Source organism: Lygodium microphyllum, chromosome 30, assembly GCF_053477565.2.
Source record: "Lygodium microphyllum isolate KBCC chromosome 30, Lygodium_microphyllum_v1.1.10, whole genome shotgun sequence".
Lineage (NCBI taxonomy): Eukaryota > Viridiplantae > Streptophyta > Polypodiopsida > Schizaeales > Lygodiaceae > Lygodium > Lygodium microphyllum.
The window spans coordinates 7581863-7606255 of record NC_141164.1 but is presented as its reverse complement, the minus strand read 5'-3'; the positions used below and the strand labels follow the sequence as shown (position 1 = coordinate 7606255).

Sequence of the window (24393 nt, the reverse complement as noted above, 5' to 3'; positions counted from 1 at the left end):
ATATCACCTATGGGATCCAAAGGCTTGGAAGGTTATCCACAGCCATGATGCTGTCTTCCATTAGGAGAAGATGCATAAGCAACTCGAGCAAGTAGTTGAGGTATGTAGTGTGATATTTTAGGAGGAGCCTCCTATTACCATACAACCAACTAGATAGCTTGCTGATGTTAGATAGGACGTACGGGCCCCATAGCCTATTTTGAGACTGTTTACTAGAGATAGATGTCATCCTAATTGATTTGTGTCCTCCCTGGACTATGTTATGGTGATTGATTTTGACGAGGTTCTTACTTATGAGGAGGCTATGTGCAGAGGTAATAGCCACTCTTTGAAGAGGCCCACGTAGTCTAAGTTTGATTCGTTGCAGAAAAATAATACATGGGATTTGGTTCCTTTGCCCAATGGAAAATATACATTGCCATACAAGTGGGTGTATAAGCTGAGGAGTACCCTTGGATGCCCCAAGCTAGCATATAAGGCTAGATTGGTTGCTAAGGGTTTTAAGCAGGAGCATTGTGTTGACTTTGATGAAGTCTCTTCGTTGAGCATCTACAGTTGCCTATCACCATAATTGAACTTGTTGAGCTCCATGGAAAACGGTTGGATGCATAATGCCTCTACCAAGAACATTGTGGCACGGAGCAACCTCTATCGGCAGTGTAGATGGCTTCCCTGCGTATCTTGTCTAAGAGCTTTCCGTTCGAGTTCATGGGATGGCTCCCCAGCCAACTCTAATGGCGATTGACATTCCAGAACATTGTCTTCCATCCTTGCATACTCAAGGCATGCTATGATGCGGTGCTTTTCTCATCTGCAAGCTCAGTCGAGGCCTCCTGCTTGAATATGGCGCCCTAATTGATGTGATTGTAGATTGCTCTGCCGCCTTGTGGAACAGATGATGGATTTGAACGAAGGATGATTTGCAACCACTCTACATGAGCAACGAACTCCTAGTTCACATTCGATGCTTCCAAGCTAGGGCACCCTGCTCCTAATCCTTGTCCTCCCTCTTGACCAGTCTGGAGCTCACGGCTCCCAAAAGTACGGAGCGTATAGTGCAGGTGGCGAGTGCAGGTGGCGAGCGCATCATTATCACTTTATTCTTTTAGTAACCATTGAATGAGGGAATGTTGGTCACACATCAGAGTTTCCATATATGGTCTCTCTCTCTCTCTTACTCTCTTGCTCCATCCACCATAACTCTTGCTTTGCTCTTACTTCCAACTATGTGCTTTCACTCGGGCTCTATCTTTCATGTATATATGCATACATGTGCATATGTGTCTGTATATATATGTGCACATATACATATGTCTACGAGTATATATTATTCATGTGTTTTTATAGTCTATGTGCATTTGTGTATGGTTTTGAACTATGTATACATTGTAGAAACATGTTCGACTATAAATATTAGTATCTCATCCCATATGTTCAATTGATTTTTTTTGACTCTTTTTTAATAGTATATGTGTGTTTGTGGATATTCTTAGAGTATTGCATGCATGTGTTCAACTATTAAATATCATTCCATTTCATATGTCTAATTAAAAAAGAAATCCATCTCTCTCTCTCTCTCTCTCTCTCTCTCTCTCTAATCACACACACACACACACACACACACACAATTATTTTTTCAAAGACTCTCATTTGCCATTTGTTGAATTGAAAAAGAGAAAAAGAGGGAGAGACAGTGTGCATGTACCCGTGTTAAATAGAGAGAGAGAGAGAGAGAGAGAGAGAGAGAGAGAGAGAGAGAGAGAGAGAGAGAGAGAGAGAGAGAGAGAGAGAGAGAGAGAGAGAGAGAGAGAGAGAGAGAGAGAGAGAATAAATATAACCCCTACTCGCCCTTTAAGAAAAAACTCTCTTTATATCGAATATTAAATTTAGTCTCCTTGTGCCACATAGGCTTGGGAGCTTTTCTGTTGGTTCAGGATCCCCAACGCAAAGCTCTAAATATTATATAGAATAAATTACAAAGTATATATTAATTTTTATCATTAAACATTGCTTATGGTACATACAACCTATGTTAACTAGGACGATAAAAAATAAATTCTATTTTTATAATGTTATGCCAACCTCAAATAGAAGATGTGAAGAGACAACGTTGAAGGCAGAAAATAACAAATGAAAATGAAGGGCATATGATGATGTACTTGGAGTTGTGCTTGACAGAGAATGCGAAGATGAAGATGGATGCTAATTTGGAGCCTACTAAATATGGAAGAGGACATTGCTTGCATTGGCTACTCTTGATGGCAAGAGGTTCTAGTGGTGACTAACAATTCCAAGGACGAAAATTTAAGGCCCTTGGATGGAAAAAATCATTCGTAAATCTAGTCTAGACACACGTGAAGTTGGGATTTTAATATTTCCCACCACCATAACTTTTCAAAAGCACCACTAAAATATGCCCATGTGAAGTCTCTCTTATTTGTTACCCTAGAGTGACCCATGTTCTCATTCCTACATACATACATACATACATACGTATACACGCACACACACCCATGCTCTCTCTCACATTTTGAGATATATACGTATACACACACACACACACATGTGTGTGTGCTCTCTCTCTCACCTTTTGAGATATTCTGAACCTATGGCCAAACTTGACACAAGCTTATGTGGCACTCATCCCAATAACCCTAAAGAGAAAAAAAGAAAAAATGGATTATTTAATAGTCTAGGTCAACTTGCTTCACACACACACACACACACACACACACACACACACACACACACACACTCACTCTCTTTGTGCGTGTGTCTCTCTCTCCCCCCATCACAATTTAATACTATGATCTTCCATAAATTGAACGGTTTACAATATAGATTGACTTGCTTGTGTGTGTGTGTGTGTGTTCTAAGTTCATACATGGTGAGGGTGAGTTATGCAAAGGCTAGATCACAATATTTATGCCTCAAATTTACTAAATGTCTATTCATATTGTGCAACTCACATGCAAATAGTCCACCTCCACATCCACCTTATCGTTGCATAAGAGGGAGTCTTATTAATGTCTACAAGGCTTGAGAGAGAGAGAGAGAGAGAGAGAGAGAGAGAGAGAGAGAGAGAGAGAGAGAGAGAGAGCATCTATGTATGCACCACAATCATGTAGATACATCAAGCACACAACCTCTTATACTATCAATAGATATGGGGGATAAATATAAGTGCACACACACTTGTGAGACCCATGCACACACACCTCTTGGTGGAAACACATCCAAATATAGTGAATGGAGTGCAAATACATAAAGCATATAGAGTCATTCTTTCCTATACAGAACATCATATAAAATACATGTTCATATGCACACGAGTAAAGCTATAATATGAGAGAGAGAGAGAGTGTGTGTGTGTGTAAGAACTATGGCCTTACCATGCATATGGAGTGTAGATGGGTTGTCTTTAGGCCTATGTGATAAACACAAAGTAGAGAGAGAAAAGATGAGTTCCAAATATAAGATCATGTTTTAGACCAGTCGTCAAGACTGACGCTTGTGTGGGTCCTAGTTGCGGAGCTCCTAGTATGTGTTCACGTGGTAATGGTTCTAATAATATTATTACCTCTCCAGCCCTCGAGTCTTAAAATTCCTTCTTGTATCCTTGAACACCTCCGAGCCTGCACATCGTTACGACGATTCCATAATGCTACCATGGTGCCTCCATGACTAGCGGGTCGCTACCTGCAGACCATTCCGATGGCAGGAAATGAATTATGGAAAGCGCACCTTGCTCTTGTTTTGGTGCAGCTCAACTACGGAGGTTACCATGTCATCAGCAAATTGGCTCTATCCGTGGGCATTAATCAGCTGGTTTTCTGCGTCTTCAGAGACCTCATAGCATTAGGGGTGCTTGTACCCGTAGCCTATCTGAAAGAGAAGTAAGTAATCTCGATCCTTTGGCGTTTCTGCTTGTCTGTCTGCACGAAAGTGTCTGTTCCGATCTCAGTCAAATGTAAAACTTGTATTGTAAAAACACCTTGCCAAGCTTTTAAGGTTTCTTATCTACACCATCATAGTTGCCCTATGCTTTGCCCTTTTCCGTGTCTCAGAGACTTGCCTGCATTGTGTTTGGGTGTGACAATCGTTCAGCACCATCAATTCAGGGGGTAAGGCTCTGGATCTTGTGCTTGATTTGAGGAGTCATATTGGGTGTAGGCAGCTATCATTGGCATGCAGCAAACTAGGTTTGATATCTTGTACAGATATTAGCAATAAAGCATAGTCACAAGTGATGCAAAACGGGATGGGGACAGGGACGCGGAGGAATTGCTGTCACTCAATGTGACTTTACAGTCACATAGAACGGAGCGTGCGATGGAAAGAAGCTACAGTCCCCACAATCCTCAAGTCCAAAAATGACCATCACTTCAGTAAAGTCAATTCAGCCCGGGCCGATTCAACAAGCCTCTTTCTATGTCATGCATCATGTCTCAGAGAAACAATTTGCCAGTCAGGAGCATGCTTGATCTCCAATCAAACATATTAATCAGTCGACATATTTTGAGCTTTTGCATTCTGGAAGTCAAGTGCATGTTTTAATGTCTACAGGAGAGTCCGCCCCCCATTGACTCGTCATGTATTGCTGGCATTCATTTTCCTGGGCCTTACAGGGTAAGTACTTCTGTTTTACCACTGTATTGGCGATGCCTCTTCCTTAATCCTCTTTCTTGATTGCCATTTATAATTCTGAATCTTTCTCACTCATGCAATTTTTTGATTCAGAATTTTTGCAAACCAACTTCTTTTTTTGGTTGGTCTCAAGTTTACTTCTCCAGCTTATGCAGCTGCACTACAACCAGCAATTCCTGTATTCACATTTATATTGGCAGGTTGCATGGGGTTAGTTTCACACATTTGGACTTAACATTGTCTCAGATTTGTAGATTTCTGCATTACCTATTTCTGTGATGTAAGGTGTTTGATATGTTGAACAGCACAGAACGAGTTGAATGGAATAGCTGGTCAGGTGTGGCAAAAGTTGGTGGTACCTGTATTTGCATATTTGGGGCAGTAACAATGGCAGTTTATAAAGGGCCAGTAATATGGGGTGATGGTTTTCTTGATATGCATATGCAAGGGGCTGTTATTGGTAAGCCCTCTCCAGAGCCAGTTGGTTGGCTTGCTGAAGGATTGTTGGACTTTGGTCTGGATACATGGCATATTGGTGTTTTCTGCTTGATAGGAAATTGTTTCTGTATGGCATTATATATTGCATTTCAGGTGCGTTGCTCCCTTGCTGTCCTGCTTAGTCATCTTACGTTCAAGCAGTATGTATCCTTAATTCATACCTAAGATTCAGGGTGATTTTTTTGTGGTTTCTGTTAGGCACCTTTGCTGGCAAGGTACCCAGCAGGCCTGTCTGTAACTGCATACTCATATTTCTTTGGTGCATCATTGATGGCCATTTCTGGTTTCTTTGGTGCAAATGATTGGGCAGACTGGGCCTTGACTGGGTCTGAAAAGCTGTCAGTTCTTTATGCGGTTTGTATGTTTACCTTGAATAGTAGAAAATTCATGTTTCAACTTTAAGATTAGATGATGATTGGTGGTAAATGTTATATGTCAAGCAGGGCCTTGTAGCGTCAGCTCTTAATTATGGACTTTTGACATGGTCAAACAAAGTTTTGGGCCCAGCACTTGTGGCACTCTACATGCCCCTGCAGCCTTTGTTTTCTTCAATTCTTGCTGGAATCTTTTTGAAGAGTTCACTTTATGTTGGGAGGTATGTTTTGTCTATGATCACATGGTGCTCCTTGTATGCTAGGTTACTATTGATTCTTGATGAAGGGGACTGTAGCAAACCAGCATTCATTTACCTTGGTGAAGTGTTACTTTTGAACATTGGACTTTTCACATAGATGCCTTGTTTTGTCTGGGTAGTTAGGTAGTCAAAGCACGTTTATGGTCAGAGAATTGCTTCAGTTGAGTTCCAGCTAAGAATCCCTAAACCAGAATTACAAGAATTCAAAATTTGTTGGTTCAATACATCAATCCAACTGGGTTGGGAAAATGTGATATGATACAAAATTTCTGATAGACATATTTGGCATATGGTGTGTACATACCTTTCCAGGATCTCTATGCTATGGGGGACGCATACCACAGATACTTTTGTATTCACTGTGGGTAAAACCGTTGTCTTCATCATTATTCTCAGTTCAGAAATATGGCTTCTCACTCTTAAGGGACAACTTGTTTTTGCATGCTAAAAGTAGTGTTCTCAAGATGTTGCAATCAAAAAATGATTTCCCCACTAGCGCTCTAAACCGCTAAATTAGATAAGCCATTCTCTAATATTCTGATGAACACTGGGTCATCTCTCAAAAATAAACAGCAAAGCAATCAGGTTGATACTTTGCCAACAGGTGTATCTTGGGAATTATGGTTATGAAAATGATGATCATCTCTCTATTGCTGTGGATATCTTTAGATTGATGATTAGGGAGCACTATCCATGAATGAACAACAAGCTTTGTACAAAAACTTGTGATGCTTTCGTGTAAGACTTGCAAAATCACCTCCATTGTCAGAAATATCCATTGGGCTCTCAAGAATGAGACCTCCTTACAGACCTCATGGTTGAGATTTGTCTTTTGAAACATCTTGTATTGGAAGTGCCTCTAAAAAACTCATATCAAGCCTCAGGCTGATCAATGCTGGAGAGGCTTGCTCAATCTTAAATGAGATAAAGCTCGTGGTGCCATCTAGGTTGTGCCAGCAGTACATGTTGTACGTCATCTCCTGGTTGTGAGTCCTATCATTGAGTTAGCTTTTATTATCTAGTTGCGGTTGTGGACCACAATTGACTCTATCTATAGACGATTTTGGAGCATTTATTTTATTGTTAAAAAATAAAACCATTTATTTTTGGCAATAAACAATTAATGCTCTTCGAGGCTGTTTTAAGGAGAATTAAATAGAGATTAGTGCGTTGTAATTGAGAATCAATGCAAAACTCAAAGTGGCTCAAGATCCCCTCTCAAACCCAAGAAGATGTGCCCAAGATGGTAAGTTACATCTCTACCATCTTTTATGTTTGAAAGGGCCAACCCCAAAGAAACCAAGGCATTTGAATGCCTTGATGGGCTGCCCAAGGGCCTATTATACTTGTAGAGGTGATGGATATCTTCTTTCAAGTAGCCCACTTGAATGGGTCTTAAATTTTATCTTTTCTTATGATGGTTGTAAATGAATAGTAAGACTCATTACTTTTATATGCTCCACAAAAGGCATTGTTGCAAGGCAAGGATGGGCAAACAAGTATAGATGAAGAAAGGGTGAGATAATGATGGGGATATGTTGCAATGTGCCATAGTATCAAAGTAATATGGGGCACCTATTTTCTAGCTTCTTATGCTAGTTCCATCCTATCCTTGTAGTATCCCATGCGAAGATATGTGTCACTAGAATGAGAAATGAGATTAATGATTTACTTTGCTACCAATATTTTTCATCAAGATGAACTTTAGTTTCGGTATTCCTAGCTCTTGGCATGATGACCATTGTGACTAGTGAAGGATTTTAAAGTGAAGTATAGGCTATGTGGTGGCATAGTAAAAGAATAAGGTGCAATGTCAAACTTTCATTAGATCAAAAGTTTGCACCTTAGATTTGAGTTACAGTGAAAGCTATATCCAATAAGCAACTCACTCATATTATAAAGTAGACCTTGAGCTTAAGTTGGGTCCCGTGAATAGCTTCCTTATGGTTAATGACCTAAGCACTAATTAGCCCTTGGACCTTAATCAAATTCGATAATTGATTAAATAGCAGTTGGTTACTCATTTAGAAAGTTGATCTTAGCTTTTTGGTTTCCTCCTTCTCTCTTATTTGAGCAGCCATTTGTGAGTAATTTCAAGCATACATAAAAAATCTAAAGTAATTCTGCAAGGGGCACTAAGCTTTGGCACCAAGGAGTGTTAGTGTGGTGTAGGAGCACTTTAGCTCCAGTTGTGTGTTGATTTGTCTTGCTGAATTTACTGTTATGCTGAACTAAGTGTTTACTAATTTACTGTTATGCTGAACTAAGTGTTTACTAAAGTGTGGTTTATTGACTTTTGGGGTTTCTAGAAAACACATAATCCTTAGGTCCTGATCCCTTGTTCCCCTCTTTGCTTTACCGACTACTTCTCTCCCTTGTGTGTCTTTGAGAGTTGTCGAGATGTCAGGGAGGGAGCTTTCTTTATGTGGTGAGGGGGAGTTGCTTACCCAAATATATGCATCATAGTTTGTGAAGGCCTCTAGGGCTTTGTCCCAAGAAGAGCTGTATTCAGCATTCTTTTGGAGTTCAATGCAGGTTTTCTCCTTTCGTTCTCTTCTTTCATTGCAGGCTCTCTCTTCCCTTCTTTCTCCATGTTCGCATTTCCTCTTCCATTGCGCACTCTCACATGGGATTAGAGCCAAAGTGAGGACTCAGAGATTCTATGGAGAGAAGACTATACTTACTGTGCTGTTTGGCACAGATCTGTTGCGAAGAATACAGAATTTTTACATTGTTCGAGCCTTCTATGCAGTATGTGGGGCATCTATAACTTCTCTTTGCAGGGTGTTGTTGATTTTCTCTCCATTTGGTCAGCTTGACCCCGAAATGTAGATTTCTTGTGTGTTTGCAGGTCTTGAAAAGTTATGGATTTCTACTAGCTCGATGCTTTTGATTGTTATGAGGGTGATAAGAACTTGGCAAGAACAAGGATTATTGCCTCACAACTTACAAGAGATTAACTTGAAGAAGAAGAATAGCTTATTTTTAAATTACAAAAAGATGAAGTACAACAATATATTTCTCGATACAAGATTGATGCAAGACAGGACCTTGATACAAGTCTTACCCTCTTCTTTAGTGACGAGTTCCATGAGAAGTGATGTGGTTTCTTGGTAAGGTTCTTAGCATCAATGGATGCTGTTGATGAAACTTCTTTCCTTTAGTAGATGTAAAGAAAATACCCTAACAGAGAAGCATAAGCAGAAACCATACAACAAAGCACAGACCGATAAAAAAACACAGTTAGGGTAACTCAGAGACAATGAACATAGTGAATAAATGAAATGATATGACTACTAATAATACGATGCTCATGCAACAAACACACTATGTAGTGAATGAATACTGAACCTTGAACTCCTGTATCTCAAGGATCAGGGCAGGGGTAATGAGTTGGAGAGTGTGTCGTACTCCGAACGGATCCCGAATCGCAGCAAGGCAGCCTCCGGATGTCGAACACCAGCAAACGCAGTAGTGTGAAGCTGGATTTGATGCGGACAGCAGTGAGGAGAGAGAAAGACTAAAAACGCAGGCAGGACAGCCTGCAGGAGAGAGAAAAATTGTAGCGACTGCAGCAAGAGAGAAAACTGTCAGGGCGGCAGTTGGGGCTTACAAACGCAACAGTTTGCTGACATGGCTGGTTGTATGACAACTGTGCAGATGATAAGCAGTCAGTCGCCAGGCAGAAACAACAACAATCAGCCTGTGGAGGACTGGAAACAGGCGCCAGACTATAGGGAACAGTGATGGTTAGCAAGGGCTGAGATGTCGTCTGCGAATTTACAGAAAATTAGGGTTTTAGATCCTCTCCCACTTAACTCTCTCGATCCGCTCTTTGTTTTAGGGTTTTGGCTAAAATAAGCCTAAAATAAGCATGTTTTGGGTTTGTTTAAGTGGCTAAGAGCAATCCTTAGTACAACACCTCCTCTTAGCCCCAAAATAGGGCGAGAAAAGTAAGCGAGTCTAAATTTTGATTGACCCCAAGGCGTCCCACCCCAAAGCAGCCAGGGCATCGAACAAAGGGTGCATGTCGGCTGCCCAATGGCCTACCAAAACTACAAAGGCGATGGTTATCTTACCAAGGGAGCCCAAGTGATCACCCTAGAGAAGCCAAGGCATCGGACCAAGGGTGCTCGACAGCTATCCAAGGGCCTACCAAGTCCTACAAAGGCGGATGGAATCAATGGATTTTTTTTTGATTTTTTTTTTTGGAAATGTTTTGAAAATACATAAGTAATATAGGGGCAGTGGCCGATTAAGTGACAGATAGGAAAAGATAAAGAGAGTTTTAAATCCAAGTCAAGCACAAAACTAGCAGACCAATCCCTCGCATTGACTAGGATAAGTGCCTAAGGATGAGAACAAGTGTGTGTATGTGCCAATTATGTGGTGAATATGTGGAAAGGCAAAAAAGAGGATGGTGGGCTTAGTAAGATAAGCAAAATAAGCAAGCAAGCAAGCAAGGGTAGGGAAACTAACCTGCCTTTAGGAGAACAGCCATGTGTTATGCTACGAATATGGTGGATCCTAGAGTAAACCACTTCAAAAGACCGAAAAGGGATAAATGTGCACATATGTATGTTGACATGAACAGAATGCCAATGCATGGGGTAATGCAAAGGGAGATGCAAGATGTCATGCTCATGCAGTATGCTATGCAACTGTGCCATTGGGACAGTGCACTCGCAGGGGAATTGTTCACTTGTCCAAGTGCCCTTTTACAATCAGGTTATCCTGACGGTGCGGATGAAGTTACAAATGCCCATAATACAATATAAAAGAATAAGTGAATGTAATGTCTAAAAATTGTAAGCATCATCACTGTTACGATCAAGAGTAGAAGCCGCCTCCTCTCAACTTGGAAGGGAAAGCCAGAGAGAAGCACTCTCTCCCCGTTAAAGTTGAAGAAGTAGGGGAGGGTATATCTAAGCTGATCTTGGGTAGCAGGTACTGAAGAATCGGCTAGTTGACCGCTTTGGCCAAGATATGTGCAAATTATCTAATGAAGGCATAAACTCTAGGTGAATAGTGCCTAGCTCAACCTGCTCTCTAGAAAAGTGGATGTGGACTCCCAGATTCCATGTCCGTGGTGTGATGATCGGATTGTCCGCAAGGGCAATGGCACTCTGATTGTCGTAGTAGACAACTGTGGGAGAGTCACATGGAAAATGAACCGCCGCCAGTAAACTCCTCAGATAGATGGCCTCGGTGGTGCCATCGAAGAGAGCCCAGTACTCAGTCTCGGCCATGGAAGCCGCCACCGTCTCTTGCTTACGGCTGGACCAAGAAATGGGGTGGAAGCCGCCACCGTCTCTTGCTTACGGCTGGACCAAGAAATGGGAGTTGTGCCCAAGGTAAAAAGGTAGCCACTATGGGAACGCTGGGTATCAGGATCTCCTGCCCAATCAAAATCAGTGTACCCCTGCAAACATAAACCAGAACCATGTGTCAAGCCATAAGAAAAGGTATACCGCAAATAACGCAACACACGAAGACATGCAATCCAATGTGATATCCTAGGTGCTGTGAAATACTGATTGAGTATGCTAACTGAGTAAGCGAAATCTGGCCTAGTGTGAATTAACTAAAGAAGTTTTCCTACAACAGAATGATAGGTGTGTGCATCGAAGGGCTGTCCTAGGGTATCCTTCGACAAGTGGACAATATGATCAAGAGGTGTGGCCACTGGCTGTGTTTGATCCGAAGTGTACTGTTCCACAAGCTAAAGTGCGTACTTTTGTTGTGACACACAAATACATCCTCCAAAACGAACTACCTCCATCCCCAAAAAATAGGATAACAAACCAAGGTCTGTCATTTCAAATGTAGCTTTAAGCTTAGCCTTAATTTCCGCTATGGCAGCAGAATCTGAACCTGTGATGAGTAAGTTATCAATGTATAGCAGGATATAGCTAACCCCCTATGGTGTGGATCGAACATATAAGTTTGGGTCATAAGGGATAGAATGAAATCCATGAGTCTGTAAAGAACTCATCTATTCTATGGAACCAAGGCTGCGGCACTTGCTTCAGCCCATGAAGAGCTTTTTGCAAGCGGAATACTTGATCCCTAGGGTTTCTTGAAGGAAAGCTTGGTGGCTGCTGTTGGTAATGTTAACCCCAACACGAAGAAACCAAAAGGAAGTGGAAGAGACACAGGGCAAAGGCGGAAAAAAGGTAGCCCGACTGAAGAAAGAAGAGGAGAAAAGACCAAAAGTGCAAGGGCAATCTTAAAAGTCCAAGGCAAATGCAAAAGGGGAAAGGTGCATTTTAAAATAAAAAGGCGCACCCTGAAATCTTGTAAAAGAGCGCCGGGTTCTCACTCCCGCAATTTGTAAATGTAGACAGGTGGTGGAAAGGAAGCTAGGAAGATAGAAGGACAATGAGAAAAGGGGCCTAGGCTAATGGCCGGCCATGTAAAAAAGGGGGATGACCGCCCATGGAAATTAGGGCATGTATATAAAGTTGAAAAGTGAATGGGAAGCTCATTCTTGGGTGTGGCAAAAGCTTCTTCTTCTTCTTCTCTTGTTTCTTGCCTTTTTTCTTGTGCTTGAGAGAGGGATTGAGAGAGTGTGAGGGAGTGATTGTGTGAGAGTGAGGGATCTTGGAGAAGAAGCTCTCCATCTTCTCTCTTCATCTTCTCCTCCTCTCTTCTCTCCTCTTGTCTCGCGCGTGGCTATGGAGGATGAAGCTCATGGGAGAGGGATTGAGGTTGCTTGAGCTTGCCTCAAGGATCGTGGAGCTACCGGTGTGCAAGAAAGAGGAGGGTACTCGATCGAGCATCAAGGTAAGCTCACTACACCCGTAGGATAGGCATTGCGCGTCGGCTATGTGAGAGGTAGCCATGGCCGCTCGGTTCGAAACACTTGAGCAATAAGTGGTCCGTAGGTCTCGGGGTAGAGCTCGAAGCTCCCCTACATTTTGGTTCCGTTGCCGGGACTGACGGAATCGAGCCTTGAGCGCCGCGCGCATCAGATCGAGCATGGAAGTAGGGTTTGCAGCCTGAACCAGTGCTCGAGATAACTAGGAGACTTAGGAGGTTTTAATCTGTGGAACAGGTAAGTATTTGGGTTTGTTGGAAGCATTAGATTAGGACTACTGTTCTGCATTTCTGTTTTTCATATTGGCTGTACTAGATTAAGGTTAGATTAGGGTAAGAACAGATAAAACAGAGGTTCTGGCTGTTGCTGGAAACAGGAAAACAGGGGATCAGATTCAAGTTTCTGGGTGAAACAGGGACAAGGAACTGGCTGTAAGGTTTTGCAATGCTGGGAAAGGACCTTAAGAGGCCTGGGAGGCCAGGACAGACCTCATTTCCTTAGCTGGCCCTGTTTGAGAGAGAGAGAGAGAGAGAGAGAGAGAGAGAGAGAGAGAGAGAGAGAGAGAGAGAGAGATTTTGGTTCACAGGACGAGGAAACTCGACCCCGATTCTAAGTGCATTCGATTCGTGCTGCTTCAGGTGAGTCCGGTGTGTTCCATTGGTGCTCTAATCGGTTATGAGAAGTTTGTGGTGATTGAGTGCAGCAGGCATTAGGAAGGATTCAAACGTGCCGGAATCGCGCCCGCCGTCGACGCAGTCGGACCAACCCGCAGTGGTCCGATCCCGAGAATCAGACCACCCTAGTTCTGGAGTCGGACCGTCCGACTCCCAAGATCGGACCGTCCGACTCCCAAGATCGGACCGTCCGACTGAGAGAGAGTCGGACCAGACTGGTCCAATTGCCAGAATCGGACCGTCCTCATCGGACGTGCCACGTGGCACTCGGACTGCCCCTTATAATCGGACGCTCGGACAACCGTCCGATTGGACCATCCTGTCCGATTGGACCACTCGGACCAGCCTGTCCGATTGGACACCTCGTCCGATCGAAGAAATCTGACCCACCCCTGTCCGAATCGAACCAGTCCGAAAATCAGACCACTTCAAAAATAGGACCATCCTCTCGGTCCGATTCCCAGAATCAGACCAACCTCGTCGGACTGTCAGAGTTGGACCAGATGGGTCCGATTGCCAGAATCGGACTGTCCGACTCCCAGAGTTGGACCAGCCCTGTCCGATTCTCAGAATCGGACCATCTTGCCAGAACAAAAAGATAAGGATCTTTTGCTGACCTTGCCACAGACCTGACCCCTGGACGCAACCCCGAACACCCCCAGAACCCAATTTGGCCATTAGAACCTCAGAAATTAATCGAACTCAGGGTGCGGAAGGACCATAGAATAGCTGGGAGCTGAGTTGAAAACTCAAATTAGACTAAGAATGGGGGTAGAAACAAGGTGGAGTTTGCATTAAACACTTTCTGCATCAGCACTTCACTCTTGTGCTCCACTAAACCTGCACAGCAAGAAAAGAGAAAAGCCTGTTTTCGCACCAAGCACCACGAAAGCACTAAGCACAACGTGTGAGTAAGGATCGACGCTGCTGTCAATTAACAAGGAACACATCTGGATACCTAATAACATTAAGGAACCCACTAGTAGGAGGAGATCCCAAGACTTAGACAGGTGCCTGAGCGCCCTACTAGTAGTACCTGGAGAAAACACAAAAACACAAAGACACGGGAAGCAACAAGATAGAAGAGTGGAAGCTGCCGGAGCTGATTGGATTTATCGACAATCTCGTGGAGCTGGAAGCAGAAACAATGTCGGGATCAAGAGGCGACCAAGGGGAAGACCAATTAGACTTAGGAGAATTTCCAACCTCGGTCCAGGAACTGGTACACGATTACGATCTGCTCACCAGGACTGAGATCCAAGGTAGACCTGTAGAGGAAGTGGTGGCTAACCTGGAAGAGGAGAGAAGAGCTATCAAGAGAGCGCTGGAAGGCATAATTGCCTACAACCATGAACAAAGGGCTAGAAGGCTGTAACAAGACGTGGATATGTACGAGGCTAGACGAGTACTAGACCTAGCTGGGGCAACCAAGTCCGGACCGAACGTAGAGAGGGAACGGGCAGCAGAGGCTGGCATGACGTTGAGTGAATTAGTGGCAAAGCGACTCATGGACAATACATCCGTGGAACAAAGTGCTATTGCCCTAGCCACCGTGCTACTGTCAGGATTGGGAGTCACGCAAGGGGCTAAAGGGCAGGCTAGAATCCCCGTAGTAGCAAAACAACTAGCTCGATACGAACCTAGCAGTGACCCGTATAGCTTCATGGAGTAGTTCGAGCAAGTGTGTGAGGCGAACGGTCTTACTGACCCTGCGCAGCGAGCTCAAGCCTTCGGCCTGTGCTTAGGCGACAAGGGGAGGACCTGGTACTCTAGTCTGGATGACGCAGAACGCAAAAACTTTGCTCGCCTTAAGGGCCTCTTCATCAAGAGGTTTTCGGAGGCAGGGTATTCGGACAACCTCATTGTTAGGTTGATGAATATCAGTCAAAGGGAGAAGGAGGACGTTAGGGATTACGTTACTCAGGTATGTAGTCTCTATAAGAGAATCCCTGCCAATGAGTGACCTACCGAGAGGGCAGTGTCTACAGTATTCATGAACGGGATTCGAAGCAAGGAGCTTTACAAGGCTTTGGTCAGTAACTCCACCTTACAACGAGATGTGCTAGCTCGAGTCTTCGAGGAGGCAATACGCGTAGATGATCAACTCAGGGAACGTAGCATGAGGATTACCAACCGAGATAATGCAAGCCAGAGGGACCCTGAGAGATCAACCATCTTAGGGGAAAAAGTAACTGCTAGTGCGTAGGACAAGGGAAAGGGTGTAGACCACGACCAAGGGATTGCAGAGATGAGAATGGAGATTGCGCGATTGCAAGAGCTCGTTAGAAAGCCTATGAGATCGCATGTGCAATGTGTGTACTGCGGCGGCAATCACCTCCCAGTGGAGTGTCAAGATCCTAGATCTCGGCCGTGCTCAAACTGCGGTAGATTCGGACATGATGTAGCGCATTGCAGAATGCCGAGGAGGTTCCTATACACACAGCAATACAACCCTCCATACTTAGGTAATAGGCCACCTAATTTCTTTGGCAGGGGAACCCAGTTAGCTCTTCCAGCACCAACTGACCCAAGACCTGTCATGCCTAGGCTAGAAATGAACCCAATTGGTATACCCTGGCCACCAGGGCCTTTTGCGACTCACCCACCTAGCGATGCTCCTGTTCACTTCGTGGAAGAGCCTAATGAGGAAGAGATATATGTCAATCCGTACATATCCTACGACGAGGAGGGCAACCCAGTCCTGATGGACTATCGGCCAGTGGGTGATGGCTTTAGGAAGAGAACGAGGCAGAGGCTTTGGAGAGCCTAGCCAGGATCCAGTCACATGCTAGACTTGCGGCCACCCAGGCCATATTTCATCACGCTGCCCAGAGCGAGAACAAGTTAACAAGGACAAAGCAGATCTCCGATGCACAGAGTGTGGAATCACACATCTGTTCCCTGACAGTCCTAGGCGGAAGCCATCAACGAGCGTTGCCAACATGCCATCGGTGCCTTTGGGGCTCTTTGGAGTTGAAACTTTTGATAGTGAGGATACGCCCATCCCACTACATGCTATGACGCGAGCTCAGATGAAACAAGCAGGCATCTCCTTGCCAGGGCCAAGTAACCTTGATGCAACCTCAATAGGGAAGAGAAGTCGGAGGAGACGGAAAAAGAGAACCGATGCGAAGATAACCCTTAAAACTGAGGAAACGACTACGCTGGTAACGGGAAAGAAAGTCACAGACGCAGAGGCAAAGATCTTGGCTCCTAAGACAGCAGAGCTAGGGAGTGCCAAGGTAGGGGAATATCCCCACCCCAAACGGCAACTTGAAGCTATAGCCAAGGTTAAGGAGTGGGTCAAGGACGCCCAAAAGCACCTCAAGGATGCTGAACCCATGTTGGAAGACCCTATGAACGACTTCTCCAGTGTTAGCATACCGGTCTCACCCTCAAAACCACAGGCTGGGAGCATACCTGCACCACTAGGAGCAACTCAGCAGCAAGACCGGGAAAAAGCTCACCAGGGCAGACAGAATGCATGGCCTAGAACTGCTAGCTTCAGAGGAAGACAAGGGTCCAGTAGCCTCCTCACAACCTTGCTGTCCACTCCAGTAACTCTAAGCTTGGAGGATCTGCTTAGGCAAAATCACTCCTTGTGGCAGGAATTAAAAGACTCGATCGAGGGACACGCAAAACTTGCGGGTACTGAACGGCAAGATCATGATGTAGTTACACGGATCCCAAGTCTAACTCTACACTCAGATCCTAAGTCTTTGCATATCAATGCTTTTTGGGAAGGCACTGAAATGCACGTAGTTTTGCCCGTCCTAGCCTTAGGAGACATGACTCGGAAAGGAATTGTAGACACATGCGCCGGTGTTAGTGTGCTAAACCATGCGGTCCTAGAGGCATGGGGAAACCCTCCTGTAGAGACTGCTAGATTCAATGTCATGCTAGCAAACGGAATGAAGGTAAGACCATTTGGGGTCTTAAAGAATTGGCCGGTAAAGATTGCCGGTGTGCAATTTTCGGTAAACTTCATTGTCATGAAGGGAGTGGATTACGACATACTATTAGGCCGACCTTGGATGAGGAATGCACGAGTCATAGAGGATTGGGGCAATGGACTGATTTTCCTAGGGAACAGAACAAGTGCAGTGAGGGTAGAGATGGACACTTGGACGACGACACCTGTTGACCTGGCTGCCATCTCAGCCATGCTAAAAGGCAACACTCAAATGACCAAACCTTATGAATCTCTCACTAGATATATTTCTTGCCCTGAGGATGAGAGGGATTGGATGCACGTTTTGGCAACCATTGACCTACCATTCTCGAACGAGGAAGGACCACGTCAGCAGGCTGCTAAAGCCGCAACCGTGCCGACTGAGGAGCCAGTGGTGCCGCTCTGCATGATGGCAGGAAGCTCACTCAACCCAGGCAAACCAGCCTCGTCCCGCACCCCCAACAATAAATTAGAGCTTCAGGAAATCGTAGAGTATCTGACTGATAAATTGAACGGCAATTTGGCTGCTAACTTAAAACCTCTACGTTACCTTTTAGCTAAACTAGAATGGAAATGGACCAAGGTCCATGACCTGAACTTGTTATATAACTGGGCTTTAGTTACTGACGACAAGGAGATTGAAGAGGGAAGCTTAGGGGATGATGAGCAGTTAGAAGGACAGGATCCGGATGATGAGGAGTATGAGGACTGTCACTCTACGGGAGAAGAGAGTGAAGAAGAGGTAGACACAATAGAGTACGACACGGAGGAAAAAGCGATAGAACAAATCAGGGCAGACTTGAGGCCTAGGAGAGAAGGGATCAGTCGGAATGAAAAAGGAGTCTTGCTAATAGAGTGTGACAGATCCTGGCTAGAACGAATAGGATCCATAGATTACGAGCAAGCCGGAGTGGCACAACCATGGGTAATCCCAGTGTTCAAGACAGATTCACCTTCGGAACTACGACCCCCTGGGGAAACACCTTCCTCAAGTGAGGGATGCGAGTTCAACTCAGAGTCGGAAGTTAGCACTGAGAGTGATCCCGAGATACCGCTACCCTCTAAGGTCAAACGCACCAAGGGAGACTTGCCAGTCCACGTGAGGCGCAGGAGGCTAAAAGAGGAGGCCAGGAAGCAAGCAAGGGACACAGAATCGGAAAGGCAGAGGAAACCATAGGATCTACCCAAACGGTTTACAAAATTCAAAAAGGGAAACAGAGTGGTGGTCCTGTTAGGTGCAAAAAGACAGACTAGTGAACCGATCGAGGGGCCCGCCAAAGTCAAAGAGGTTAACTTGGCTGGGAAAGGTGAAAAACCAAGACTGGTGTTCGTTGCAGATGACTTGGGGGAGGAGGAGACCAAACTCGTTGCGCTCTTGCAAGAGTACGTTGACGTGTTTGCCTGGACATAGGACGAACTTAAGGGAGTCGGCCCTAGGGTCGTGACTCATAACATCCCAATGGTTCCAGATGCAGTGCCAACAAAACAACGACCTTACCCCATGAATCCCAAACACGCCCATGCAGTGAAGGAGGAGATTGATAAACTCATGAGGGCAAGTTTCATATATGAGATCTAGCACACGGACTGGGTGTCACCTATCGTGATTGTCATGAAGAAAAATGGAAAAATCCGAGTGTGCGTAAACTACAAAAAGGTGAATGCCGCTACGAAAAGGGATAACTATCCTTTATCTTACACCGAGCACATGCTGAAGAGGGTAGCAGGGAAGGAAGCCTACAGTTTTCTGGATGGTTTCTCGAGTTACAATCAAGTGCAAGTGCACCCCGATGATAGGCACAAGACTGCCTTTGCCACGGAATGGGGTGTGTTTGCCTACATTGTCATGCCTTTTGGGCTAATGAACGCACCTGCAACTTTCCAACGCCTAATGTGCACTATCTTTAAGGACATGCTTAGGCGCGAACTGGAAGTGTTCGTAGACGACCTATGTTTACACTCTAGGTGGGCTGAACACTTGAAGAAATTGAGAGCTGTCTTTGAAAGGTGTAGGTTGTACCACCTCTCGCTAAACCCCTTAAAGTGCCAGTTCTGGGTAAAACACGGATGCATCTTGGGGCACGTAGTGTCAAGGAACGGCATTGCTACTGACTTTTCCAAAGTCAGAGTCATTGTTGACCTACCGCCACCCGACAACTACAAGGGAGTTCAGTGCTTCTTGGGACACACTGGATATTATCGATGATTTGTGCTAAATTATGCATTAATAGCTAGACCTTTGTACAAGCTATTGATAGTGTTTGAGTGGACGGAGGAATGCCAGCGTGCATATGAAGAATTGAAAAAGGCTCTCATGACTGCACCAATCTTGCGAGTCCCAGACTGGAACGTACGTTCCATGTGCACATAGACGCCTCTAAGTTCGCTATTGGAGCTGTGTTATGCCAGCTTGGTGAGCATAACTTGGATTACCCGGTGAGTTTTGCCAGCAGGCAGCTCACAGAGACCGAGATGAACTACTCCACGACGGAAAGGGAGGGGTTGGCCATGGTATTTGTGGTAAAGAAATTTAGGCATTACCTGTTGGCCACTCCCTTTGTCTTCTTTGTTGACCATCAGGCCCTACTGTATCTTGTGAACAAGCCTTGTGCTACGGGGCGCATAGCTAGATGGTTACTCCTTTTACTGGAGTTTGACTTCTCTGTGGTTGTACGCAAAGGAAAGCAACACTACATGGTTGACCACATGTCCTGCATACCCACAGGAAAAGCTGCTGGACAAGGCGTGTCTGACGATTTGCCGGACGCCCATCTTTTTAACTTGTCTAGTGAACGAGAATTATTTAGAGCGGATCTGACGCCATATTGGGCCGATGACATAGTGCAAGTGCTAGAAAATGAACTACCAGAGCGACCCATTGAGAAGGCCAGGCTGAAGAGACTTATCTTGAAAATTCAGCCATACCAACTGATAGCTGGCCAACTCTACAAGTTGGGACAAGACGGTTTATTGCACAAATGCGTGTGTGAGCACGAGATGCACGACGCATTAAACGAAGCACATGGCGGAATAGCTGGAGGACACTTTAGTGGGGACACAACAGCTCGAAAGGTGCTACAATCCCAGCTATGGTGGCCCACCCTATTCCGCGATGCAACTAAATTTGTAAAGCACTGCGATGAGCCCAAAGGACCAAAGTGCCTGTGCGAAAGGACAAGATGGAGTTGACCCCTGTCATAGCCCGACAACCCTTTGAAAATTGGGGCATCGATTTTATTGGACCTGTCAGTCCTGCAGCACAATATTCCCAAGCTCAATACATCATAGTGGCGACCGACTATCTAACGAAATGGGCAGAGGCACGAGCCACGAGGAAGAACGATGCTAGGACCACCGCAAAGTTCTTGTGAGAGCAGGTCATTTCACGGTTTGGTTGTCCAATCGAACTTGTAAGCGACCAAGGCACACACTTCATTAATGAAGTGATTGCCCACTTGCTCTCTACCTTCCTAATAATTCATCGGAAATCCTCTCCCTATTACCCTCAGGCTAATGGCCAAGCCGAATCCACAAATAAAATCCTATTCAATGTGCTTACAAAAGTCGTGTCTACTTCAAGAAGTGACTGGGACAACAAGCTAATGGTGGCCTTGTGGGCCTATCGCACAGCTTATAAAACGGCTGTAGGACAGATGCCCTTTAGGCTGACGTACGGAACTGAAGCCAATTTGCCCTTAGAATTCTTCATCCCTAGTTTGAGGCTAGCAGTCTAGGAGCGTTGGGAGGGAAGAGAGGCTTGGACCAACCGCTTAGTGGAACTCGAACGCTTAACGGAGACCCGACTCCTCGCCACTCACTCTCTGATTTGTGAAAAGGCTCGATGAAAGATGTGGTTTGACAAGCATGTCAAGCAGCGAGACTTCGAACAAGGGGATCTTGTTCTGCTATACTCGGTAAAAGGACATAAACAGAAGATGAAGTTTCGGGGGCTAGGGCCTTTCAGAGTACGCATGATCGGTAGGACCGGGAATGTCGAGTTGGAGACGCTTGACGGTGAAGGAATAGGCTTTTTTAACGGCAGCCGCATTAAGAAGTACTATCCTCCTTCACATCCATTACATGAGCCACCCATGCTAGAACCCCCACTTAATGTCCGCATGGCTACTGTAACTGACCTTACAGATCAGGACGAAGAAGCAATGGCACCAGCGTACCTGCGGATCACAGTCGCAGCAGGAGTGGTGTATTCTTTCGAGGCCTTCATTGATGAAGGTGCCGACTACAATATCTTGACGCATGACCATTGGACACGTATTGGTCAACCGCAACTACAGTCCACTAACGCTAAACTCACCCCGTTTGGGGGCACCGCTTACCCACTCCTAGGGAAGTGCAAGGTGGTGGTTTCCATCGAGTCTGAGAGTTTATCAGCCTTCTTTCATGTGTTACTTGACAATAAAGGAGCTGGTAATGTGTCGCTATTGGGTCGCACTTTCAAGAAGCAAACCAACTGTAATGTGGATTACAACCTAAACCGCATACATCTTGCTATCGGCAATGTGCGCATAGTGACAACCTTCAGCAAGGGTTGTCTTAATCCCCCCACTTCTACGAAGCCACCGGTAGAAACCCCTACGACTATGCTTTAGACCGAGTTTGAACAGACGGAAACTACGGCCTCGTGGCGGGCTCCCAACCCAGGCCCAAACCCACCAAGAGCACTCACAAGGCCAAAGAGTCCAAGTTTCTATGGGTGTCAAAACAACAAAAACCATATCCGAGGAGACCACCCAAGTATGATCCTAAACGTTAAAATTATCAACCGTCCTGACCTAAAAGGCAATCTAGGTGCTATCGCCGTAGACATACAACCACGCCGCGGTGGATCCCCAAAGATCTCTTGCGGGCACAAGGATACTACGAGGACAACCCCTGGATTTGGGTACCTAAAAATGGCCAGCTAAGAAGCTCATCTACAAGCAATCTCACCCTAACGAGAGAGGCTTGCACAAGTGGCGCCCAGAACATAGTTAGCAGGCCATGGCCAGCTGTGGCTAGCAAGCCTCAGCTCATCTATCGACCAAAGTAAATGCCACAGGCCTTAAACCCACCTAATCCAGAGAACTTACAAACCACCATGACTGCTCACCCACAACCTAGCTCAACCCCCATGCCTACGGATCTTCCTGTAGCACCTCAAAGTGCTTCAGAGTGCAAGGCCCAACCCGTGACACCGATGAGGGAGTCACAACTATCTAGTCGAGTTGCACCACCCCCGCCAGCGGGTCTTAAGCCTTCATACGCAATACGACCTTTCCTCTCTTTGGCTAAGGACCTTGCCGCAACTTCTGGAGATGACTTAATAACCTGCATTAAAATATTAGACGAAACTTTCACTACATTCGCTAGAAGCTACGAGAGGCTAGACCTAGGACTTCTTGATGAAACGCTTGCTTCGGATGTTCGTGCATTACTATGCACTTGGGAGGAATACGAACTTATGACCACTAAAGTCCCCAAAATTGCTGCCAAACTGATAGCAAACGATGAAATCTTGAAGGATCAAGCTGCCCCCAGAAGACTTATCACTTCGTATCGTAAGCCTCCTCGTTCTGCCCCTGAACAGGAGTTACAAGAGCTCATGCAAATGGCAAGCTCACCTTCCACGTTCTTGCAGCAATGGTTTACGCTAAGGATTCAATGGGAGAAAAAAGGTTGTCACATAATGACCAATGCTGAGCAACGCAGGGCAATTAAAACTATCGAATATGACCCTACTTATGTGGCACCTATCTCCTTTAGGGTCTTGGTCATCACCCGTAATCAGCATTTGGACGACCATGTGCTCGCCCACCCCTACATTGACCAATTCCTCACCAAAGAGGAATTGCATGTTGCCAATCGCCTCAATACCGGAGATCTCTTCCACGACGTTTTGACCTACATTTCCCAAGTCTCCATCCAACCATCTACTCTGGATTGTCATGCCCAACTCGAATACAATCCAAGCTTCTATGATTGGCTATTGGCTAGGTAAGTCAACCTACGCGAAAACAGCGCTTACCTGGTCCTTCCCATGCTAATCCTAGGAAGGATTCTTTGAAAGATCCCCGACGGAGGGGGGAGCAATGTGAGCAAGAGCAGAGCAAAAATGAAAAGTTATGCTATCTAGCTAGTGGATTGTTATAATTAAGAAAGTTTCTATGGAAGAATATTGCAGAGTAAAACAATAGCAATGGTCAAGCCTCTAAGCAAGTGTACCCATTTTGGGTCCATATACTTTTCTCTCAAACTTAGTTCTAATTAGAAATAAGCCGATTGTTAGGCATTAATGTTGGCATGGTGTGTTGACAGGTCACCACCATGGCAGGACAGGACAGGACAAAGGAGGCAAACTATCATTCTCTGAAGAGGAAATGACCAAATTCGGCATCAGTATCGAGACGCGCGGATTCAGTCAGTTCACTTTCAAGCACACACTGAATCTGGACGAGGCCATCTTGGAGGAACCCGTGATCAAAGACTTAGTGGACAGATGCCACCTCCACAAGTATGTGGAGAAGGTGGGGCAGGTTGTGGATTATAGCATGTGCGCAGATTTCTTGAGGAATTTCGACAAAAGCAGGAACTGTGGCACCGTCACAGTAAGGACAGGGGAGCAAGAAAGAAGAATCGAAGTGCTCCTCAATGCAACAATCATAGAAAAGGCCCTAGGGCTTGTGCCAAAGAAAGAGAGAAGGCCGAGACGAGATGTTTACACCATACTGGGGGTCAAGAAAGAAGTGATGCATACTGTGGATGGAATCAGCTTGGCTAACATCTCGGACCCAACGGTGAAATTACAAGCAAAGACGATCCATACCCTCTTCTCGGGCTAACGTTACAATGCGTTGATGAACAGGATCGAGGTCCCACTATTGGAAAGCATAGCAGTAGGAGTCCCTGAAGAAATAGACTGGAATGGATTCGTACAGAAGACCATTCAAAGTTCAGCTGCCCTCCTCACTCCGGCGGAAGCACCAGCAGGAGGAGAATCCCCTGCCTCAACCGCGCGCTCTGCAAGGAAGAAACCCGCGTCAAAAGCAGCTACAATCAGATACGGTGGCATCCTGACAGCCATCATAGACGAAGCAATAAAGAACGAGGGCGTCATGGATGAGGAAGCTGCGCATCAAAGCCTGCCTCACCACGAAGGAGGGGAATTAAG

At 45.3% G+C, this 24393-nt stretch overlaps 1 protein-coding gene across 7 annotated transcripts in view; it reads left to right on the top strand.

The window, feature by feature from the left end:
• The first annotated feature begins 3569 nt into the window (after positions 1-3569).
• LOC148009528 (WAT1-related protein At4g19185-like) overlaps positions 3570-24393 on the top strand; it is a 55178-nt gene continuing 34354 nt past the window's right edge. For 3 of the 7 annotated variants that reach the window (XM_087672490.1, XM_087672491.1, XM_087672492.1), the window contains exons 1-6: positions 3573-3896; positions 4567-4629; positions 4741-4857; positions 4953-5238; positions 5344-5499; positions 5589-5740. In XM_087672490.1, the coding sequence (XP_087528616.1) occupies positions 3715-3896; positions 4567-4629; positions 4741-4857; positions 4953-5238; positions 5344-5499; positions 5589-5740 (956 nt within the window). In that variant the 5' untranslated portion in view covers positions 3573-3714. Of the gene's footprint in view, positions 3897-4566; positions 4630-4740; positions 4858-4952; positions 5239-5343; positions 5500-5588; positions 5741-24393 lie in introns of all 7 variants that reach the window. The other 4 variants (XM_087672494.1, XM_087672497.1, XM_087672496.1 and 1 more) reach the window with 4 other exon arrangements.